This window comes from Lissotriton vulgaris, chromosome 4_1, assembly GCF_964263255.1.
Source record: "Lissotriton vulgaris chromosome 4_1, aLisVul1.2, whole genome shotgun sequence".
NCBI classification, from domain to species: Eukaryota; Metazoa; Chordata; class Amphibia; order Caudata; family Salamandridae; genus Lissotriton; species Lissotriton vulgaris.
This window is the reverse complement of record NC_141691.1, coordinates 1,476,269,455-1,476,293,558: the sequence shown is the minus strand read 5'-3', so window position 1 is coordinate 1,476,293,558 and position 24,104 is coordinate 1,476,269,455. Positions and strand designations below refer to the sequence as shown.

Below are 24,104 nucleotides of genomic sequence, written 5' to 3'. Positions count from 1 at the left end.
TACCTTAGCTATGGAAAGTGTCTGCTGTTCCATCACTTCGTGCAACACAGACCTTGTGCTCTCACTCATCTTGTCGAACTCATCAATGCAACAGATGCCGTTGTCACTGAGAACCAGTGCGCCTGTCTGCAGGACCAGCTGTCGTGTTTCGGGATCCTTCATGACATAGGCCGTAAGACCCACAGCACTTGAGCCCTTTCCAGATGTGTACTGACCCCTTGGTACCAGGTTGTAGACATACTGCAGAAGCTGAGACTTACTGGTGCCTGGGTCTCCACACAACAATATATTAACTTCGGCTCTGAAATTACCCCGTCCTGTGTGGCTGAAGTCCTTTCGTGTACCACCGAACAGCTGCAGAAGAATTCCCTGGAGGAGAGGTTTGAGAGGATCAAATAGGGCAAAACGCAGACAGGGAACAAAAAGGACCACAGAAATTCAGTAAACCATTAGGCACTTGTCAAGGGATTTGAGCTCCCTGAAACTACCAAAAATAAATGACAATTCTCTACCACAATCCCCACTAACATGTCATCTTCAAAGTGGTCAGAACTCCATGCACACACAGCATACCAACATACAAATTGCTTAACCTTAATCCCAACTTGGATATTGCCAACACTGCCACTCAAAAACGTTTGTGTGGAACCCAGACAAAGAATCATACGGTTTATAGCAAGAACTGCTACATATGCAGATCCTATTTTTTCTAAGCAAATAGTGCAGCATGCTGTGCTCAATGCCAAATGCAGTCCCATGGCTTGCTTGCTTTTACAGGCCGGCTCCCTAAACGTACCTTCTTGATATCTTCATGTTCATAAATGCTTGGAGCAAGAGCGGAGGCCAGCCTCTCGTAGATATCAGGCTTCCTGGCAAGTTCCTTCAGCACCTCTACACGCTCCTCTGTGAACATCTTCTGCTCAGAATCTTCATCTATGCCGTGCAATCGTTTCGCATCGGTCTTGCGGTAATGGATGACATCAATATGGGTCTTGTAGACTGACTTGACATTGCTCACTCTTGGGTTTACTCGCATAGGAACAGCACGGTAGATACCTACAGGGAAAAATGTATGGTGAGCACTTCACCATATATGGGGATCCAACTGCATGATACATGCACCCACCAATAGCAGCTTACGTACGCCTTTCAAAACAAGTGTTTCATAGATGTAGATCAAAACAAAATCATGCCTTGGAACCAACATTTAGTGCAGTAGCAAAGATTTAAAGCAAACTAAAGCCAATGTAAACATGAACATTGAAGGCAGACAAGTGAAATTACACCACCCAGTAGGTCCACTTATGTCTTCTCAAAGCATCTGCTAGTCTTGCTTTTACAGCATGATCCACTCCCAGGATTTTAAACAAGTCATTTTAGATACAATTACTCTTTATAACTATCTACTAGAAGGCCATGAATTATAAAGGGCACCCCATCTTTAATATGTGTACCAAGTTAAAAAGAAATTCCAATAGCTGGCATCCAATTTTAGAACAAACACCATTTGTCACTGGCATCTGCAGGACTAAAACTAATTCTGAATAAATGAAATGGGACAAAACAAATCTCAGCCTCCAACTTCAAACGGATTATATTTAAGGGAAAAGCAGATTTTAGCTTTCGATTAGGACCCAAATTCATTGGAGTACTGAGAGAGCCCTTTGAATAGCTCACCAATAAAGGCCTACAAGAAGATTCAGGATGTTAAAACCGAAATCCTAAAATACGTTGCCACTGTTCGAGCAACACAACTTACCTGTAACATTAACTCTGTCGCCGGGCTGCACTTTGTCCACAAGGTCATTGTGAGCGTACAGTACAACCGTATGAGGAGTCTGCCCAGCTGGCATGTCTTCAGGAGATTCTTGAAGTTTAATCTGAGAACATAAACAAGTGCATCATTAGAGGTGTTCTGCCAGCGGATAACAATCTGCAAATGTATGAAAACAAGTTACTTACCTGTAACTACAGTTATCCAGTATTGGTATCTTTCATAGATTCACATGCATGAATCATTCCCAGTCGTCGAGGCGGGAGTCCACGGTAAAAATATATACAATAGCAGTGCATAAAAATTTCTTGTTGTAGGCTGGAAAAGACTAATAGGCCTAACTAGGCCCAAACTTAGCAGCCTACCTACCTCATTATGTAAAAAGACCTGAAATAGTAGCCTCAGCCAATCAGCTGTTCTCACCCTCTAGGACCTTCCCAGCCCAGGCAGTTCTCAGATTTTCACCGCACTTCGTGTGTAAGGGAGTCTCCCCGAGTGCCTACTCAGTTTGTCTTTCTTCAAAATGTCTGAAAAGAAGGCTCTTTTCAAGGCTTGTGGAACCTGTAATAGGAAGAGGGTCCATGTGGACGACCAGCACTCCGACTGCATCTATTGTCTACACCCCTCACATGCTGTGAAGGATTGTAGAATTTGCCGTACCTTCCCTACTAAAACTATCAGGGATAGAGAGGCAAGGGTTCTTTTATGGTTAAAATCATCTTCCACAGATGAGGACAAGGCCTTTACCTCCAGCAAGAGAGCCAGATCCAGAGAGAGCTCTTCTCCTGAGAGGAGGAAAAAATCTAAACACTCTGAGAGCCTCAGAACCCTCAAGGAGTACCTAGTTCTCCATCAAGACCGTCCACTGTGAGTACAGCCCAGACTAAGACTGTTTCTCTGGTGCCTCCTCATACTATTTTGACTTCTACCTCTTCAACGTCTTCTGCTACGGTCGCCACTTCAGCTATTACTTCTCCTTTGGTGTCTGCTAAAAATTTGTCGTAGTCTATAAAGTCTTCGACGAAAAGCCAAATTCCGTTGAAATCATCATCGACTGCCCCGACGACGATCCCATCAGCCATGTCCACGAAGACCCCGTCGATGCCTGTTCCGTCGAAGACACCATCAACGGCCTAGTCAGCGACTGTTCCGTCGACGAAGACACCATAGACGGCCTAGTCGACGAAGATACCATCGACGAAGGATTAGTCGGTAAAGACACCATCAACGAAGGATTAGTCGAAGATTCCGTCGACTAAGATTCCGTCGACAGCCACGTCGACATCATTGTCGACAGTACCGTCGACAACAGCTCCGTCGACGGTTAAGCCATCTACAGTCCCGTCGACTGCAATTCCGGTGACGACACCGCTTTCAATAACAAGCTAGTCATCGTCTTCTACAAAACCTATGGCATCAGCTAAACTGTTGCTCAACACACCTCCGAGAGTGCAGTATACCAGTTTTCAAATGAAAATTTATCAAAGACAGGACTACTCTCACATTTCTCCAATTTTACCATCTCACATTTTGGAGACCTATGTGGAGGATGATTCTGGTGACGAAGAAGAGGATGAAGGCCCTTTTGGGGTTGCCCGTCACCCTTCACAATTGAACATTAAGTGTCAAGAGGAGGAGGACGATGAGCAAGAACATTACAACAATGAGGACTTCTGGGCTGGGAAGGTTCTAGAGGGTGAAGACAGCTGATTGGCTGAGGCTACTATTTCAGGTCTTTTTACATAATGAGGTGATAGGCTGCTAAGTTTGGGCCTAGTTAGGCCTATTAGTCTTTTCCAGTTTACTACAAGAAATTTTTAGGCACTGCTATTGTATTTATTTTTTACAGTGGGACTGGAACGATTCAGGCATGTGAATCTATGAAAGATACCCCAATACTGGATAACTACAAGAAAACAAATTATACAAGTTTCTTTGTCCATCAAAAGTAGCCAATTGCAATGTAGTCATGGGCTTCCCACTCCGCCTACAGCTCAAAATCCATGCATTTCAGACTTGATTGGCAAATCAGTTAGGCAATATGACCCAGACATTCAGCCAACACCATATTCTGCAAAAACGTTGTGACTAATGCACTACATAGAACGCTTTCTTGTCAACCCCATAATTGAAGGCATACAAGCCAGATCATCAGCAGACAAAGGTCTTCCAGTGTCCCCCCTCCTCCTTCCCCTCCCCAGACAACCAACTCTTCTTCCTCTCAGTGCATCGAAGATCAAGATCATGCGTGCCACTCACCATCTGCTTGTCAGAGAACATGGAGCGGTTGTGGATCAGGGCCATGCTGTGTGTGGTGTTACAGTGCTTACACACGGAGGGCTCAGCAATGCGGCCACGGTCGATTTCCACTCTGGTACTGTAGGCGCACACTTGGCACTTGAAGAAGGCCTCCTGCATCTCGGGAATAATCTGGGATGTGCGGATGATCATGCCGCTGATTGTGATGAGCTGATCAATGTCTACAGAGGGAGGGGAAAAAAGGCATGAGCCTAGGAGCATGGAACTGGTAATATGCCAACCAAAACCGCCCTTTAAGAGTAAGACATGGCACCAAAGCAGTCTGGAAAGAATCTGTAACATTGCTTGAGGGAGTCATTCACACAGAACAAATGGTACTACAAAATGTAACAGCTTCATCTTTACAGAAGAAAGACATCTGGAAACTTGAACTTGAGTAGGCAATGTAGCTGGAAAGCACTATGTATAAACTCCAAGTTGGAAGCAACAACATTTTCGTATAATGTATTAACACACTGGAAAAAAGCAGACTGTTCTTGAGGAGTTAAAAAAAAATATAGACAACTTAAACTGTTACCAAAACTAACATGTGATGCTGAAAACATAAAAGCCCTGCAGTACAAATCTGCCCAGCTGGGTTTGTACTTGCCCGCAGGCATATATATAGTAAGTAATACGCTGAGCAAGCCAGACGCCCCCGACAGACTCAATGGGTGTCTGATCTTCTAGAACGGACAGTAGCTGAGGAGTGCAGGCTCCAAAAAGTCTCTACCAATAAGGCAGAGCAAAACCTTGGGATCTGGCGCAGGATGAATACAAAATGACACAGCCGTGAGACTGAGTGAAGAGGGTTACTGATGATAGATTGTCAGAGGAGAGTTCTACGGAGCTATCTATGCTGGCTGCTGCCCGGTCGCCCCCTGGGATGCTCGCGGAGACCACGGACACCCCTGCCCATCAGCCATTAATGATTGGGAAGTCCAGGTAAGACTTATTGGAAGTCAGTGGCCGAGGAGTTGCGACCCTCTATGGATTTTACATCATATATTTGAATGGTTTGGTGAGATTCTTCTCTTTTCTGGGATTGAACTGCAGTCCTCTGGCTTTACTAACCCCCTCTGCCTCCTACCTCACATATAGGAAATGTAATGATTCTTATGATGGCTAATTTCACCCTCGCACACTGAGGAACACGAGGATGCTGAAGTTGTACTACTCGTACTTAATTTTTCCTCTCTTCATTTGCTTCTACGGTCATGGGCTGATGTGACAGACTACCCCTTCGAAGGGATTCAGTTTCTGTGTGTCAAATTTATGTCTGTCAAATCGTATATGACCTCTATTATCTTGGAAATTTAATAAACAAAGTTTCAAAAAAGGAAAATGCAAAACCCCACATATTTATGCATAAACCACCCAGTTTGATGCCTGTACCACAGATCAGGTTCATCCGTATGATTTTAGCACCCTGCTCTACTAAGATAAATTAATTTCATAACCAAGGAAGAACCTTAAAGTCAAAGCAACGCTTAGACAGTTAAATGGGTACCACCGCTGACCATTCATGAAAATATGGCTGCTAGTTCGTAGTCCTGGATTTTGTGCTCCATTATTGATCAGTTTCCCTCCATAGGGTGTGACAAAATCAATTGTGCATAAAAAGCTGGGGGGGGGGGGGGGCGGGCAGCAGCAGTTGGAGAAAAAGAGAAGTTAGGATGCTATATAAAGAAAATAGTTTAAAAATAAATTACCGTAATAAGGAAGAGACCTTGGTTGATGTGCACATACAATTAGAGAAAAGCTGGACAAAAAGCAATAAAACTACTAGTTTCGAAAAATGTATAAAAAACGCAAGCCACCTTGGCGTGAAACCACCAACCCAGCGGGAGTGAAAGCTTGGTAAACCGAACTCAGGCAGCAGATATGTATGTTGAGGCTAAAAAATGAAGTAAAGATGGGGCATAAAGCTAAAATGAGCAGAGCAGCCGAACACAAACATTAAGTGTCTGAACGAGTGGACTGAAAACAGTGATGGTAAATAACCCAGGATAATTTCATACATGTGCTTTAAAGAAGACCTCGGCTGTACACAAAGACTTGCATAAAGAATGGGACACTGATGTGGCAGAAGAGAGTAAAAGCTTCTTAACTGCCTGAAATACGATGGATAAAGTGGGTCAGAGAGTGCTAGATCTATAGGAGGACCACAAAATTAGCTGTAAAGGGAAAGAAAAAAACTAATAGAAGAAATGCACCCGAAGCATGAAGAGTTCGAGAAATGGTTCAGGTGTGAATTTGTAAGGTATCAGGGTAAACAGACTAACTACTATGGACTATATAAAACACATTCACAAATCCTAAACTAAATAAGAGATAGATGAAGGTGGCATTGAGAAGTTTGATACATGACAACAGAAAGGAGATGACCACCTAAGAGACATCATAGCAAACCTGGTATCTTACCAGAAAATTATCCGAGGCTGGATGGAAAAGCTCAGTAACACTGTGGAAGTAGTACTACTAATAAAGGACTTGGAGCCCTCCTCATGTGGAAATTCGCAATTCCAACAGTGCACGAGTTGGCAAACGGGAGAACGCTCAGCAGTCCGATTTTTTTCTGTCAGATGCAATTCCAGCAACAGGGAGAACACCAAGCCTTTACAACAGTGAGGGCAAGAGTGCTGGGTCTAGCTGCTGACTCATCCGATTAGGAGGAAGCCATAATGTATGTGCAAGGAAGAGAGGGCACCTCAGCGACGACTGAACATGAGGAAAACACAAACTAATTAAAGAGACACGGTTTGGATCCAGGATTGCAAACAGGTTAGCCTGGGAATACAGAGAAACTCTTTGTAAATACAATGACAATGGCAAGACAGCAGTTGGTTAACAAAACGAATTGCGAGTGATAACACCCATGAGACTGAACTATAAAGATAAACAAAATTAAAGAATGACGGGCCAGTGGATAAGAGGAGCAAGAGAAAGCTACAGGAAATGCCTGAGAGATACACTCACTCGCGTATTGTATGTTCACATTTCGTATACTGAACAAGACTATATTTTGGTTTACTGGATTTAGTTGAATGGGAGGGTGGACCAGGTGGGTCAATTAATCGACACAAAAGTAATTAGCAGGCTATTGTATTCGTCAATATCTGTACAGTGGCTACAGCAATGTAATACAAGGGGACTAAACTTCCTCGACAAACAAGAGTATATTTCAAAAGAGAATGTAAAAGCAAAGAAACTGCTTTTTACAAACATTTGAAGAAAGGAGACTGAGGAAGGTTCAGATCACTCACCCTTATTGGTTAGTTATTGAGACCGCGCAGAAGAGGCCAAGACTTGCTTGAGACCCTGGCCCGCCTCCCAGAAATAATCAGGAACCGCCAGGGGAATACAAGGGTGTGTTGGAAGGTGTATCAGCAAGTAGAATACTACAAGTTCATGAATGCATTTCCACTGTTTCTTAGCCATTAACAAGCTCCTCCTTTAAGTAACTACTCTAAAGACACCTTGATTTTGTAAAGAACTGTGCCTTGTAGTGATGTGGCACCTGAAAGCACTAAGACAGAGGGTGAGGACAGTGCTATTAAAAAACAGCAGAATCAGATGTGAATGTTACTTTAAAATACAAACCCTCACCGCATACTTCACACAACTTGACAGACTAAGACATTGGCGTTGTCAAATACAGGCCTCACAGAAAAATACGAGGATCTACACTATCTGTTCGAGAAATCACTTCCGGTTTCAGACCATATGTCTACACTGTTGACCACAACATTACAAACAGACCAAACCCAAGGCGCTGAACATTACCGTGGGTCACGCCGGCGCTTTAACCTTTAAAACCCTTGACCCGCCCTCATCCTAAGCCATAAAACTGATGTAGCTATCCTAACAGATTCTTGGCTCAATGAATATTCATCTCCTTACCTTGATTTACTAGTCCCACCAAATTATAACATTGTTAGGCTTAATAGACAAATAAAAAAAGGGGCAGGCATTGCATGCATCTACCTCTCAGACCTCCTTGTCACAGAACTTCATGCAGACCCCACGAACTCCTGCTGAATATCTTGCTCTCTCCATTTGCAACACTACTACTCAGTTATGCATATTGCACATCTACCACCCCCCAGGGAAGAACGACACATTCATAGATCTCCTCGTGGAAATCACTACCACTAAGGTCTCCCTCCACTCCAATTACATTTTCCTCAGTGACTTTAATCTGCACTGGAATGACCCCATTGGCTCCCAGGTCAACGCTGTCGAAGGCTTCCTCGCTGACCACTCCCTCACCCAGGCCTGCACCCGTCCAACCCATTCGAAAGGCACCACGTTGGATTTGATCACTAAAGTAGATCAAAGGATCCATGTGACTGGTCAGCCCACCATGCCATCACCTTCCTAATACCAGACTACCGCATGATAAGGCCTGGGCAACCTTTGAGCCTTGATCTCCCCCCCAATCTATCCAAGGTCAATGACCTCACAGAGCCCTACAACTCTACTATGTCCAACATAATGGATGATTTAGTCCTGTTAAAGCTCAAAAGGTCCCAAATCAAAGACGAAAACCCCTGGTTCAGCGGACCCCTCGATAGTGAAAGGAGAGCTCTCAGATTTAAGAAAAACTGGAGACAGCACCCCTCAGCCTCCCAACTTAAACTTCTCCGTCAAGCCTGAAATACTTACAAGAACATCCTCTTATCTTAAAAAAAAAAAAAAAGTTGTTCAGAACAGAACTGGAAAACGCCATGAAGAGACCCCGCAAACTCTTTGAAATAGTCAAACTTCAATCAAACAAACTAGCTAAGGCATCCAAAGAAACTAGAAAATCCCTAATAACCTGCGACGAGTTCTCCTTTACAATCAACATTAACTCTCTAGGTAACAAACTTAATACCACCTCAAACTTCCCTCGTCTTACCGGGACCCATCCCCCCTCCCCCAAGCAACACCCAAAAATCAAGCTCACTGGTCCTACTTCGAACTATATGATTATCATTCCATCTCGAAAATTCTTTCCTCCTTAAAACCTTATACCCACTTCAACGACCCTCTCCCCGCCAACTGCCTGGTCTCCCTATTAATCGTTCCCATTTGGACTACAATTATAAATGCTTCCCTTCTTCATGACTCCTTGAAAACCGGGCAAGTCATCCCCATCCTAAAAAACACTCTGAATCCAGCAATTCCAGAAAGCTTCAGACCAATTGCTCAAGTGCTGGAGAAATGTGTGCAGCTACAACTAATCCAACATATCGCTAAATTCAACTGGCTTGACAAATTCCAATCTGGGTTCAGGACTGGGCATAGCACTGAAACTACTATTCTTCACATTGAAGATGATGTTCTCCAAGCCCTTGACCAAAGCAAAACCAGTCTCTTGATCCTACTGGATCTTTCCTCGGCATTCGACAGTAAACCACGGGAAACTTCTTGAACGCCTCAAACACAGGATGGGTCTAGGAGGTACAGTCATCAAATGATTGGATTCCTTTCTCCAGAACCGCACCCAGAGATTCTTAGTCAACGGCAACCTATCTGCTCCTTCCCCGATATCAATAGGTGTCCCTCAAGGCTCTACTCTGTCTCTTACCCTCTTCAATCTCTAGCTTGAACCTTTCGCTGAAATACTTTGCACGGCCAACATCTCTTTCCACATGTACGCCGATAATACTCAGATCTACATCAAAATCTCTTCTCTAGAGGAGGTTACCTATCTGAATGACGCCCTGAAACTGACTGTTCAACTGCTTGCCAACAACCAGCTCAAACTGAATGCTCAAAAAATGGAGTTCCTTCTCATATTCCCCCCCTAAAAACTCCAATGACATCCTGGAATGGACTATCTAGATAACAGCACGTCACTGCACACCCACCATAGTGGATTCTGCTAAATCTCAGTATAACCTTTGACAGCAACCTGAATATGCGTGAACACCAACTCGATGGCCAAAACTGCCAGGTTCCACCTGAGCTATTTGAGAAAACTAAAACCCTCCCTTGAAACTTTGGACCTAAATACCGATTTTCAGGCGTTCGTTATCTCCAGAACTTAATAAGGCTTATCTACCCTATCTGGCCTACCAAAGACAACCACGGCCCCTCTAAAACTTGCTTCAACGCAGCAGCTAGACTCTTATCTGGCCCAAATAAAATGGATCACATTTCACCACATTTGAAGGCCTTGAATTGGCTTCTTCATGAAGCCAGAATCCAGCTCAAGCTGGCCTGTATCACACACAAAGCCTTATACACGAAAAGTAGCATATATCGCCCAGAAAATCGTGGTATGGGGGGGAATTCAGAAACTCCCGGCCTGCCAGAGACTGTGTGCTCCAGCCACCCCACTTCCGCAAGGAAAAAACATAAGTGTTCCCTGGGGCTGCATCCAGAATCTGGAACTCAAAACCTTAATGAGCAAATTCCTCCAATAACTGTCGCGCATACCCAATTTTGTCATGGCTTTTGTTTCTGTGCATAATTTTCTGTACTGCTTGGTCCATTCGGTGTACCAATTTCTCACTTCTTCAAATGATCTGCCATTTGCATTTATATCTCCCCTCCTATTTAATTGCTGTTTTCTTTTTTATTGCGGACAGGTCTTTCTGCTGATTATGGTACTGTTTTGATTAATGTATGTAACTCTGGCTTTTGTCTTAATGTAGTCAATTCCCTAATCCCCATCTTTGTGGTTTGCCTGTGCCTAACCTGTAAGTAACGTGTTATCCCTGTAAAGCGCTCAGATACCCTAATGGGCCATGTTCGCTCTCTATAAAACTTCAAATAAACAAATGGAAGAGGTAACAGTGGTCACATCCCAATCACAAGGCCTTGAAGTAGACCTTGCCTAAACACTCCTGTGAAAAAGAAACAAAAGCTATAGTAAATTCAACAAACAGCAGGCAAGGTTGGGTTAACCTGCCCAGCAACTGGAAATATTAGCTGCCAAAAAGTCCTATTTGGGGTAGTTAATATCGCGCATAAGAACGCCCCCCTAATCTGCTCTCGAGAAAAAAAACACTTGTCGATCTAAAGGTCAAAATAGCAAACTCAGAGGGTACCTCTGCTATGGATCAGGAACCAGATGTTAAGGAAATATGTCAGATTCCTGTATTATTCCACATTTAACGAAGGGTAAAGGAATATCTAATAATGACGTGAAAACAAAGAATATCGAATGGACTCCCTCCCCCCCAAAAAAGAGGGGTTAAAGAGGGGGGGGTACAGTAAATAAGCAGAAAAATTGGTCTGCTGCAAAAGCTCCCAGACTGCTGCTTAAGATATTTCTAATGCACCAAATAGTGAAATGTACTCTGCAAAGCCACCCTTTGTTGTACCATCTTCCCATGCACAAACAGCAATGCCTAGAGTGGCAATTATAGACCCACAATACAGCCTCCTTGATGGAGAAGGCATAGGTTTCAGCAAAAAGGTCTCTCCAGCCACATTCAAACCTGTGAAAGTCATCTATTAGACTAAATAAGTAAATCGTGATTTTTTAGTCCTATTTCCTGACATTTACGCAGGAAATTCTTTGAACGGATTAGGCCTATTTAATCTATTTTACACAGTTACTCCTCTAAGGTTAAGTCAACCAAACACCATCAACCCATAGAAAACTGGAGTGCCGTATAGATATGATCCCTTGTTTTTATTCTATAAAAAACTGCGATGAGGCGGCTCCACAATTAGGGCGGAAGAGCACCGCCCCACTGCTCTCTTGCAGTGCGCGAAGCAGAAAATAAAATGGTATTTTAAATACCATTTTATTTTCTGCTTCTCACGCTGCAAGAAAGCAGAAGGCAGAGGTATGCCTGGTAGGGTGCGGGAGGATATGCCTAGTTGGGGCAGGATGGTGGGGGAGGAGTGACTTGCACCACTGAGTATCCCAAATGGTTGGTCAGCCCTGGGGCCCACCAAAGCAGTCATGCGCACTCTACATTTTCTCTATGTAGGCTTCATGCAGCCTACAAAGAGAAAATGGCCTAACAGGTGCCCGGGAGTCCACGCCAATCACAACGCTGCCATTGCAGCGTTGTGATTGGCTTTGGGGAGGGAGCATGCCTGTTCAGAAGTAGGAACCCAGCCCAGGAGCAGAGGCGGCGTGGGATCCGGCCAGATAGCGGTTATTTTTATTTTACCCCCCCCGCCAGCGGTCACTCCACCGCTGTAACACCCACAAGTATTGCAAGCAGCGACTAGAACTGCACTAACCAAATAAATCAATATGATTACTTGGATAATAGTAGCGCAAATATGAAAGTTAAAACCAAAATTCATAGATCAGCTGGTGCTTCTATGCTCCCAGTCATTAGGGAGGAAGCTAGAAAACAGACTGTAACCAAGAGGAGAATACAAGTTTGGTGAAATACGGCTTCCACAAAACAGTCGTGGTTTATCAAATGAATCCTTGCCAGAAGCCACATCGCCATGGCTCCCAGCGGCACTAAAAGTTACTGGGAAAAACAAAGAAATTAAAGTGAGTCAGTTTAACACCACTTTGTACCACCCAAAAAGCGATGCATGGAACAGGGCTGCTTTTTATCAGGAATAAAATTACCAAATACGTTCAACAGAGGAACCTCCACTCTAGATTGGCAACTAGTCTCAAAATCCCCGCATATAAGAAAAAAAAAAACAGGTGGCACATTTTTCTCTGTTCAAGCAGGCAGACTATGGAACTCTTTACCCACAAAACATAAGATCCACTGATAACTATCTTATCTTCAGAAGACTACAAGAGTTGTCTCTTCTACACATAACCATACTCAAACATAAGTGAACAGCATATTCCTGTGTATATAAGCATTAATTTGGATTATTATGTATGTATCATGATGTGTATTCCTTTGTATAAAATCCATAGGAATTATGTTTTTAAATATTTAGGTATTCACTAGGTCTCCTTAAATGTACATTTTACGTATGGTGGCCTTATTCTATGTTTAACTTGAATATAGGTCACTGCATGAATGTGTTTACAAAAATCATATGTACATTGCTTCACTATTGAATTATTAAAAGGAAAAAATGATTAAGAAATAAATTAGCTTAAGGTACAGCAACACTTGAAAGTCTGAGTTTATAAAACACTAGCAGCACGTCCAGACGTTGTCCGGGTATGAATTGCTGCCGGACAGTAGTATATTGTTTTGTAGGATTTCAATTTTGATAGCATATCTTATCTGTGACAGGCCTGTGAAACGCTCCGATTCACAGTGCACTGCTGATGCACTTAAGAGTGTGCATTCAGTAGTGTGTGAACTCTAGTTTCCCTACTTTATTTTTCCTTGTTATATTATATAGCGCGAACTCAACATGGAATGAGCACAATTTACATTACAGAAGAACACATTCATTTGTGGTAGGCACGGGGAGACAAAGCGATTTGCCTGGAATCACAGGATGTTGAGCTGATGCAGAGATTCGAACGTAGCTCCCCTGCTCTAAAGTTCGCAATTCTAGAACTTGTGGCGGGAGGGGTGTCTAAAAGCGTATGTCAGTGCTGGCCATCAATGAGAGAGACCTGTGCATTTTTCAAATGGTGAAAAAAATATGAGTATGTTGCTGGAGATGTTGGTCGCCGTGCCACCAATGTACTTACCAGGGGAGGGTAAACACCCATTACTCTGCATACTTTCATTACAAAAGTACCATGACTCCGCAATGCCATTATAAGGCATGGCATTACATTTTATATGCTTTTACCACGCATACATTTACAACGAAATTCGTTGTAAATGCATGAATGGTAAAAGCATGTTTTTTTTTAATGTTTGGATAAGGTAAGTATGGGTATAGGGGATGGATCGTAAGACTGTACAGTCTCAGCGCTCCCCACCAGGGGATTGGAATCTGCCCGATAATTGGCGGTGCCAGCACGGTAAAATTTGAAAATTGCCTGAATTAGCTTACCAGAACCTCAGCGCTACCTGTTTGGATGCCTAGATATCGGCTGACTGCCTTATGTCAGCGGTAAATCTATATTTGAAGCTGGCAAGAAACGGGATGAGCGATCGGAACAAAATGGCGATTATCACTCCTGTCTCACAGTGAGGAAATGCCTGTCGTCTTCTGCTGCCTGCACCGAGGACTCTTAAATGGTGAGCGATCTGGCGGATCTGAGAGGAGGCATATTGTTAAACAGTGGCGGGCATGCTGGATTATATGCACAGACCCGCAGTATATATAAGAAACGTTGACGAGCACCGGAGCTGTGCCCGATGTAAGATGGCGGCAGCGCGGCTGGCTACTGAGGCGAAATATAGGTCAATCCTATCGCCAGATAATTGGCGGTGCCAGCGCTGTTCTGCGAGGGGTGAGCTCCGATCTGAAGGCCTGAACACAAGGTCGGACGCTGATGGAGCGGTGTCGTGCAGCAGTGAAGACCTGATCCTACTCGGCAGGACTTCTCCCCCTTCGCCTCTGCCTGACTAATATGGCGGCCGAGTTTTGTGTGCTAGGACTGACTGCTTCTAAGCCCACCGCTTGAGGCATTTAACATCCTGCTTCCTCCATACTCTCCCCTACTACGCCTTGAGCTCCACCTTGTGGCTGCAACAATAATTAACGTACCCCTGTATGCCGGCCTTTTGTATTTGCCTGGAACTCCACTGTGATCAGGGAGGCTGAGATGCTGCGAGACTGTGGGGATTGCACCTGCAAGCTGCCGACTGGAAGAGGAGTTCTTGATGGGACACTGGCATCATTGTAAGAGCACAGAGGTGGGGTGATGTGCAGGCTGCAATGGGGCGCTGTACTGCGTGACTTGCACCCTTCCCCCAATGCAATATGAATACCCTGGTATTGTACTGACCGCGAGTGGTGTATGAGTGTAGACTGGAGCTCTACTGCAGGACTTGGGGCAAACGAATTGAGGGGCCACCTGCATACTTTTGTATGATGCCCGATGGAGCTACCTCGTTAGCTATGAGGGGAGATTGACTTTGGGCTCCCTCCTTTGACTATCACCTACCCAGCCGGACTTTGGACTAACGCACCGCGTCTCTCCTGACCTTACCTTCCCGCTCCCACTTCCCTCAACCCTCCCCCCCGCCACTACTCTTTCCAGCTTCTGTCCTCTGCCCTCGCATGCCCTTTGTCCCCACCCTGTTTTTCTGTGAACCTCTTCCCTCGCCACTTGAGATTGAACTATTTTGTATGATGCCCGATGGAGCTACCTGGTTTTAGCTATAGGGGAGATGGGCCATGGATTCCCTCCATGGACAACACCGTCAACATAAATAAATTAGAGGCCACATTCTTAAAGCCACAAAAAAGCACCGAAAAGGTATCATACGTCCTTGCATTGGCGCAGATAGTAAACTCTTGGGTGCTCCTGAAGTTGTTAAACAGGCTTGGAAACTAGACACCCAGCAGATGTTTAAATTCAAGTTTTTCACAACAATGTACATGTATATTTGCTGATGTCAAAATCAGAGCAATTGCAAATTCATTTTCTCTATATGCTGCTCTTCCACACCCTGAAAAATGTTTTACTTCTGCACTGGTTAGGAATAACAATTAATTTCCAATCCTTGCTAGTGCAAGAAGGGATTGGAGTGGAGTTGGCAATTATCCCCTAAAACATGCAGGTTTGTAGATATGCAGACTTGCATGTCATTCTATCAGGAAACTACCGGGTCTCAATTACTTCCACCCCGTGTATGTAGATTTGGGAAAGGTGGGGAAAAAAGCAATGTCAGTCCTTGCTTAATCGAAGTGGTTATTATCAGAGCTCCAATACAAGCACAAAGCCATAATTTCCCACCTCCCTGCATGGCAACAAAATTGCCTTTTTTTAATTTAAAAATTTTCTTTCTGAAAAATCCCATCCCTTCAACAAGTAGATATTCTATAACATTTCATAGCCTTTAAGGGCCCGCAGTATTTCCATGTACCTGCCCCTAGAAGTCAGCAATGCAATTTAGAAAAAAAATACGTTTTATGTTGCTCTTGGGCAAGGTACCAAGGATTTGGCATTTCCTGGCCTTTTGTCAGAAATGCAGCCACTTTGCTCGTGATTAGGAAATTCATTCACAAAAAACCCTATGCATTGAAAAAAGCCTAGGCCACCAAAGAACTGATACACATCTCCTGCCCGCATGATTATCCCGAACGCTTTAAATCTATATGCTTTCTCGTGGACTGTGATTAATAATATTGTTAAATGAAAAGGAGGAAGACAGCAGCAGAAGGGTTACCTTCTGGGTTCAAGCTCCTCATGTTGCGGGTCTTTAATGCGTTGTAGGGCCGGACCTGAATCTGATGCTCCAAAATAGAATCTGGGTAACGCTCAAAGAAGATCTCATTGACAGCCATATCAAATGTCGGGATAACTTCCTGTGAGAAATAAAGTGAAGAGATTAAAACTATACATTGTTCCGCACAACAAAATCAACTTCGCACATGCCAAATCCCCAAACAGACTAGCTAAGTCCAGTTCAGAACAAACAAGACTGCTTGTCCTGCAACAACAAAAACACTCATGACCATGATTAGCGTAAAAGGCCATTTATTAGGACATGGTTGCAAACGTATTCAACTTTATCCAACAATATCAACTATACAAATAAGGCATGTCCCCCCATACACCCCACGACCACTCGCATCTCACACCAAACTTCCATTCCCCCAAACGCCATACCTTGTTCCATCCTTCCGTGATCCAAACCCTTCATTCTTGCAGGCTCTCTTTTAGCTACTAAACACCCTCCCCTCAACACTCCTCACTCAACAAGGTACCGCACACTGAGCTTTCACCTAGGCTCTGTTCTCACCCCCCCCCACTTCCCCTCCCCCCCCCCACCCAAGACTCCCACCTACGACCCCTGTAACCTTGGCCGATATTCTGCAGTACAGAAAACAAGCCCTTGTTCCCAGAACCATATAATTTTGTAGGGTGGGCGGACAACTTGTTTTCCCACTTACACCCCCCCCCCCCCCAGCCAGTATTAGTTTGATATTGTGAAAGATATTGCAAATGCTACTTACCAGTATGCATCTGTTCTTGGCATGTAGGGCTGCTGACATTCATATCTGTGCATAGATCGCCACCTAGTGTTGGGTCCGGATGATTGCACATTGTTGTCCTGGAAGAGTCTTCGAAGTATCACGAGATAGGTGGCTCCTCCCCTGGACTACAGTGCGCATGGGCATCGCCTCCATAACCAGATTGTTTTTAGCCATTGGCAGAGATGGAGTGAAGAATGTGAGTGATGACCATGCTATGAGCATATGTATGTATATGAATGAATTCTGCAGCTGCTACAGGCGCCGGGGAGGAGGGTGGGCGATATGAATGTCAGCAGCCCTACATGCCAAGAACAGATGCATACTGGTAAGTAGCATTTGCAGTTCGAGGCATGTGGGCTGCTGAATTCATATCTGTGCATAGAATACATAGCAGTCCCTCCATTATCGGCGGCCGCCCGTGCCAGCTGCAGCAGTCTGAAAAAGCGTTTTTAGAACAGCCTGACCAACAGCTGCCTGCTGTTTGGAATGCACGTCTACACAGTAGTGTTTAGTGAAAGTATGTGTGGTAGACCATGTGGCTGCTCTACAGATATCTTCTAAGGGAATGTTACCTAGGAAAGCCATTGAGGCCCCCAACTTCCTGGTGGAGTGGGCCCTCGGTGGGATAGTGAGAGTGCGCTTAGCTTTAGCGTAACAGATCTGAATGCACTTTACTATCCACCTAGCAATCCCTGCTTTAGAGATAGCGTTTCCCTTGTGGTGAGTGGCAAAAGCAACAAAAAGCTGCTTGGTTTTGCGAAAATCTTTTGTCCTGTCTACATAATACATCAAGGCCCTCTTAACATCAAGGGTGTGGAGCATGCGCTCCGCCAGTGTCTCCGGGTTTTGGAAAAACACCGGCAATTCAATTGTCTGGTTTAAGTGGAATTGGGATACCACTTTGGGTAGGAATTTAGGGTTAGTGCGGAGCACCGCCCTGTTAGCATGTACCTGGAAGTAAGGTTCTTGGATGGTGAGCGCCTGCAGCTCGCTAACCCTCCGTAGCGATGTAATTGCTACTAAGAACGCAACCTTCCAAGTCAGAAACTGAAGCTCACAAGAGTGCAGTGGCTCAAAGGGAGGACCCATCAGTCTCGTAAGAACCACATTGAGGTTCCATTCTGGAGCTGGTGGGGTCCTTGGTGGAATGACCCTTTTGAGTCCTTCCAGAAAGGCCTTGATAGCAGGGACCTTGAAGAGTGACAGGTGTTGCCTATTCTGGAGGTATGCTGCCATAGCAGACAGGTGAATGCGGATGGAAGAGTATGCCAGATTGCATTGATACAGGTGGAAAAGATAGCAAATGATGTTTTGAATGGAAGCATCTAGAGGGTCAATATTGTGGTTAGCACAGTAGATGACAAACCTCTTCCATTTAGCCGCATAACAAGCTCTGGTAGTGGGCTTCCTTGCCTCCCGAATGATGTTCATGCAATCGGGAGGAAGATTGAGGTAGCCAAACTCTAGGACTTCAGGAGCCAGATCGCCAGGTTGAGCTGTTGCGGATCTGGGTGCTGAATGTCGCCATGGCTCTGCGTCAGAAGGCTGGGAGTTAGATGAAGCCTTTGATGCGGCACCACGGACAGTTCTAGAAACGTGGTGTACCATGGTTGGCGAGCCCACGTTGGAGCAACCAGGATGAGAGTCATCAAGTGCTGCCTGAGCTTGCGTGCCACCAGCGGTATCAGAGGTGCTGGGGGAAAAGCGTACGCAAATTTGCCTGACCAGTTCATCCACATCGCATTGCCCTGTGATTGGGGGTGTGGGAATCTGGCGGCGAAGCTTTGGCATTTTGCGTTCTCCTTTGTGGCGAACAGGTCTATCTCTGGATGACCCCACCTTTGGAAGTACGGTTGGAGTACTGATGGATGTATCTCCCACTCGTGCATCTGATGGCTGTGCCTGCTGAGCAGATCCGCCATTTGATTGTCCTTGCCCGGGAGATGCTCTGCCATGAGGAAGATGTTCCTCTGAATGGCCCACTTCCACATGCTCTGAGCCAGATGAGACAGCTGTGGAGAGTGCGTGCCTCCCTGCTTCTGGATGTAGTACATGGCCGTCATGTTGTCCGTCCGGATCAACACGACTTTGTTGCACAGATGTACTTTGAACGCCTTCAAGGCCATGAAGATTGCCATCAGTTCCAACACATTGATGTGCATCTTCCTTTGCTGTAGTGTCCATAGTCCCTGCACAGTGTAATGGAGTACATGCGCTCCCCATCCCTGGAGAGAGGCGTCCGTCGTCAGGATAATCTGTGGGACAGGCTCTTGGAATTGTCGGCCCTTGCAAAGGTTGTGTGGATTCCACCAATGCAGAGAGTTGTATGCCCGACCGCTCACCAACACTAGGTCTGTCAGTTGCCCATGAGCCTGAGTCCACTGACGTGCAAGGCACTCCTGAAGCGGACGCATATGTAGTCTCGCGTGCGGGACAATGGAGATGCAGGAGGCCATCATGCCTATCAACTGCATGAACACCTTCGCTGGAAGCGAGTGTTGGGGTCTGAATCGTTGGATCAGCGCCTGGATACTGGCGATTCTCACTGAATTTGGCTGCGCGGTGGCTGCCAGAGTGTTGATTGTCGCGCCCAGGTACTGTCGCACGTGGGCGGGCTGTAGATGGGACTTTGGGTAGTTCAGAGAGAATCCCAGATCGTGCAGGAGATGAATGGTGCGTGACACGTGGTCGACGCACTGCTGTTCTGTCCTTGCTTGAATGAGCCAGTCGTCCAGGTAGGGAAAGACGTGGACGTGCTGGCGACGGAGATGCGCTGCCACAGTCGCTAGGCACTTGGTAAACACTCTCGGTGCCGTGGTGACCCCGAACGGCAGAACCTTGAACTGGTAATGCTGGTCTAAGATCGTGAATCTGAGGTACTTCCTGTGGGAAGGATGCAGGGGGATATGAAAATAGGCATCTTTCAGATCCAGCGTAGCCAGGAAGTCCCCCTGTTGAAGCAGGGGAAGCACCTGCTGCAACGTGAGCATATGGAAGTGCTCCGAGAGGATGTACCAGTTCAGGGGCCTGAGGTCCAGGATAGGCCTGAGGGATCCGTCCTTCTTGGGAATCAGAAAATACAGGGAGTAAACCCCTGTTCCCCGCTCTTGCAATGGAACGAGCTCTATCGCCCCTTTTTGCAGCATGACTAGAACTTCTTGCTGCAACAAGGTCAAGTGCTCGCCTGACATAGGACGGCTCCTTGGGGGTATGTCCGGTGGAATGGACGTAAGCTCTAGACAGTACCCGTACTGGATAATAGACCTCACCCACCTGTCCGTGGTGATGGTCTTCCACGCCGGCAGGAACTGCTGGAGTCTCCCCCCGACCGGTGTTGCATGGTCGGGGGGCAGTGACAAGACGTCACTGTTTGTTGGTGGTGGAGGACCTGGAACTATTGTTTCCACGTCCCCTGCCCTTGACATTATTGCCTCTGTAACCACCTCGACCCTTGTTGTTATACGAGGCTTGGGTGTTACTCTTGTAATATTGGGTTGACTGGGACGCCTGTCCCCTTGAGGTGCCTCTGGAGTTTGAGCGGCGAAAGGAACCACTCCGAAACTGCTGACTTTGTAGAGCCCCCATAGACTTGGCAGTTTCCGTATCTTTTTTCATTTTCTCCAGTGTGGCATCCACCTCAGGGCCAAACAGGTGGTCAGGATTCACTGTTTGATTGAGGATCGTAGTTTGGATGTCGGGTTTGAACCCCGAAATTCTAAGCCAGGCATGGCGTCGAAGCAGCACACTGGTATTGATAGCCCTGGAGGCTGTGTCTGCCACATCCAGTGCACATTTGATGGATGCATTCGTAATGAGTTTACCCTCCTGAATGAGCATCTCTCCCGCCTCCTTGTATTGGTCAGGCAAGTGTTGCAGTATGGCCTCTAATGTGTCATAATGAGCCCTATCATAACGTGCAAGTAAGGCTTGGGTGTTAGATATTCTCCAGATATTAGCTGCCTGTGCAGCAATTCGTTTGCCTGAGGCCTCAAAGATCTTGGACTCTTTGTCTGGGGGAGGAGCGTCACCAGTAGTTTGAGAGTTCGCTCTCTTCCGAGCGTTGGAAACAACCAAGGAGTCCAATGGCAAGTGTCCCTTAATATATGTGGGATCCGTGGGTGCTGCCTTATATTTCTTGTCGATGCGAGGGTTGACCACACGCGCTCGGGTGGGCTCCTTGAAAACCTCCGTTGCATGTTTCAGCACCCCCTTAAGCATCGGTAGTGTTTTGACAGACTTTTCGGCTACCGAGAAGGTGTCGAACAAGAAGTCCACATCCACGGGGTCCGAGTGCAGCTCGACGTCGTGGTTAGCAGCAGCTCTCTCTATTAGAGCATTGAAGGCCGCCGAGTCCTCAGACGGGGACGTCTTGGCCGCGAAAAGTTGAGTGTCCTGAGCCGACTGCGGGTCCTCCGTGTCGCCTCCGGCGGACCACGGTACGTGCTCCTCCTCCGGATCCGAGTACGCCGGATAGTTGTACTCGTCACCTTCCTCGTCCGCATCGGCTGCTGCGGAATGCGTCGGCGAGTTTCCTAGGGTTTGCGGGGACACAGGTTCCACCAAAGCCGGAGAGTCCTCGGAGTCCCTTTTGTTCTTGAGAGGAATCTTAAAGGGTTCCATCGCCGGCTCCGTCGTGATCTTCCGTTTGAGGAGCGACAGTTTTGCGGTGTTGGCGTCGATTATTACCGCACGACGTTCCTCCTCCGCAAGCGGCTGGAGACGCAGCTTCGACACCGCCAAGGCAGCCTTCGGCGTTAACACCTCCCTCGAGGGTCCGCCCTGTTTCGGTGCGAAGGCCTTCGGCGCCGACTTGGGCGGCAGGGTGAAACGGATAGGCGTTTGCTCCCTCGCAGGCTTAGGCGTCAGCTTAGGCGCACTGGCGTCCTGTGCGGGAACCACACTGGCCTTTCGAATCCGCTGCAAGGATTCCGCTACCTTCTTTGTCCAGGCCGGAGAGGGCTGGGCCGGTTCGAGCGACCCCTCATCTTCGAGAGCCTGTTCGCCGGCAGGCACCGTATTCGGGCCCGACGCCCCATGCCTATGCGCGTCGTCGCCCTGACGCTTCTTCGAAGCAGTCTTCGGGTCCGCGACCCCTTTCGGCGCCGACGCAGCCGCGTCGGAAGACTTCGCCTTCGGCGCCGACCCCGAGGGCTTCGGGTCGGCCATTTTTGCGTGGCTCTTCAAGTCGGCCATTTTGGTTTTCTTGGAAGTTGACACCTCCAGAACCTTCTTCACCTGCGCCACTTTCAGTTTCGGTTTCGCATCCGAGGATGTGTGACCAGTTGTTTTCACTTTCGTTTTCTTCGACGTAAGTGAGTGTTCATAAGTGTCCGTGACCGGGCCCGGAGGCGGGGACGTAGGACTCATAGTTAGATCTTGGGTAAGGCCCGAAGGCGATCCCTCGACCTGGGCCGTATGAAGGGGAACAACCCCTGAGTCAGTTTGGGGATGCTCTTCCTCCGAGCTATCACCCATCGTGGTAAAAGTCTGATCGTCGTCCCCTACCTCGTCGGTGACTTCGGCAAAGTTCTCCTCACCCGCGTCGTAGGCCTCACCCTCGGATGCGGGATTAGAGTCCGAACCTTGCACGTCGTCTTCTTCCTCGACATATTCCTGGAAAATGTCGTCAGGCGGGGGCGCCGTGGCCGATAACCTAGCCTGGAGCCTATTGGCCCGACGAATCTTTAAAGTCTTCTTGCTCCTGAATTTCGAACACGCCATGCAGGTGTCCTCGCGATGATCCGGCGACAAGCAGGTATTGCACACCGGGTGCACGTCGAGGTGCGAGTATTTAGAGTGACACAACGGGCACTTCTTAAACGGAGTTCGCTCCATAGCAAGAGTGTAGTACAGGCCCGACCGCGCCGAAAGCACGTGGAAGGGCAGCAAGAGATCGGAGCTGAGAGTCAGATAGAAACCCGTACGCAACTATACCGACGCCCAGCCTAAAGACCTTTTGGTCTCGAGTAGAAGTTGAACAACTATCGGTTCCGACAGAGGGAACCGAAACACATCCGAACCCAATGGCGGAAAAAAACAATCTGGGGATGGAGGCGATGCCCATGCGCACTGTAGTCCAGGGGAGGAGCCACCTATCTCGTGATACTTCGAAGACTCTTCCAGGACAACAATGTGCAATCATCCGGACCCAACACTAGGTGGCGATCTATGCACAGATATGAATTCAGCAGCCCACATGCCTCGAACAAATCTGAACTGTTCCTCTTAAGTAAAGTACTGAAATAAATACCCCAGCAACGAATGTTTCTGAAAGTAATATCTTCAACCATTGCATTTACACTTTAAAAAAATATAAGCATGCAAAAACCTATGAAATCACATACAACAGGCTGACTAATCCGCCACCATAACCATTTTAAACCATAAGATACACCCATACTGAGCAAACCCTTTCTAGCAGGCCTTCTATTGAAATAGCCAGCTTCTAGAGCTGTCCAACTGGAACAATGCTAAACTAGTTAATATCCCTTAACTGAACTGCAGCTTCCTTCTTGCAAAAAAAAAAAAATAAAGATCCTCTGCTGATTACTGAGCTTCTGTTTAAGAAAGACATGGGAACCCAAAAGGTATGCCAAAGGGACCTTAGGCAGTATCATGTTACAAAAAACAGTGGTCCCTACTCGTGGACACAATGGTATACTGAGCTAATAATCACACACCTGATAAGTGTTATGTCTTTTGTCCAGCCGGACAAGGAATTTAACAATTTTCTTAATAAAACTGAATGAAGACATTAATAACAAGTGGGCACAGCCGTGACCCACAACATTCAGACAAAACAACGAACAGAATGGTAAAAGGAGCAAAGCAAAAATATGTCTGTGTACTTGTAGTCCGTGTTACAGACAGATTGTCATAACCACACCATTGCATTTCACAATATTTTAACTGTCATAAGGTTTTTTTTTTGGTCGACGATGTTTCGATGCCTAAGTTAAGTGAGGGGCATCATCATCAGGACAAAAATATAGTCATTGTTGTCTTTAAATATTACACTGCCTTTTAACGCAATTGC

General features: G+C 46.3%; 1 protein-coding gene across 1 annotated transcript in view; it reads right to left on the bottom strand.

Annotated features, from left to right (window-relative positions):
* The window catches only part of MCM4 (minichromosome maintenance complex component 4), a 62,824-nt gene that overhangs the window by 19,985 nt on the left and 18,735 nt on the right, over positions 1-24,104 (bottom strand). Inside the window, exons 8-12 of the mRNA XM_086965730.1 lie at positions 16,258-16,396; positions 4,034-4,254; positions 1,760-1,880; positions 797-1,056; positions 4-369 (exon numbers count right to left, since the gene is read on the bottom strand). Of these exons, the coding sequence (XP_086821856.1) occupies positions 4-369; positions 797-1,056; positions 1,760-1,880; positions 4,034-4,254; positions 16,258-16,396 (1,107 nt within the window). The remainder of the gene's footprint in view (positions 1-3; positions 370-796; positions 1,057-1,759; positions 1,881-4,033; positions 4,255-16,257; positions 16,397-24,104) is intronic.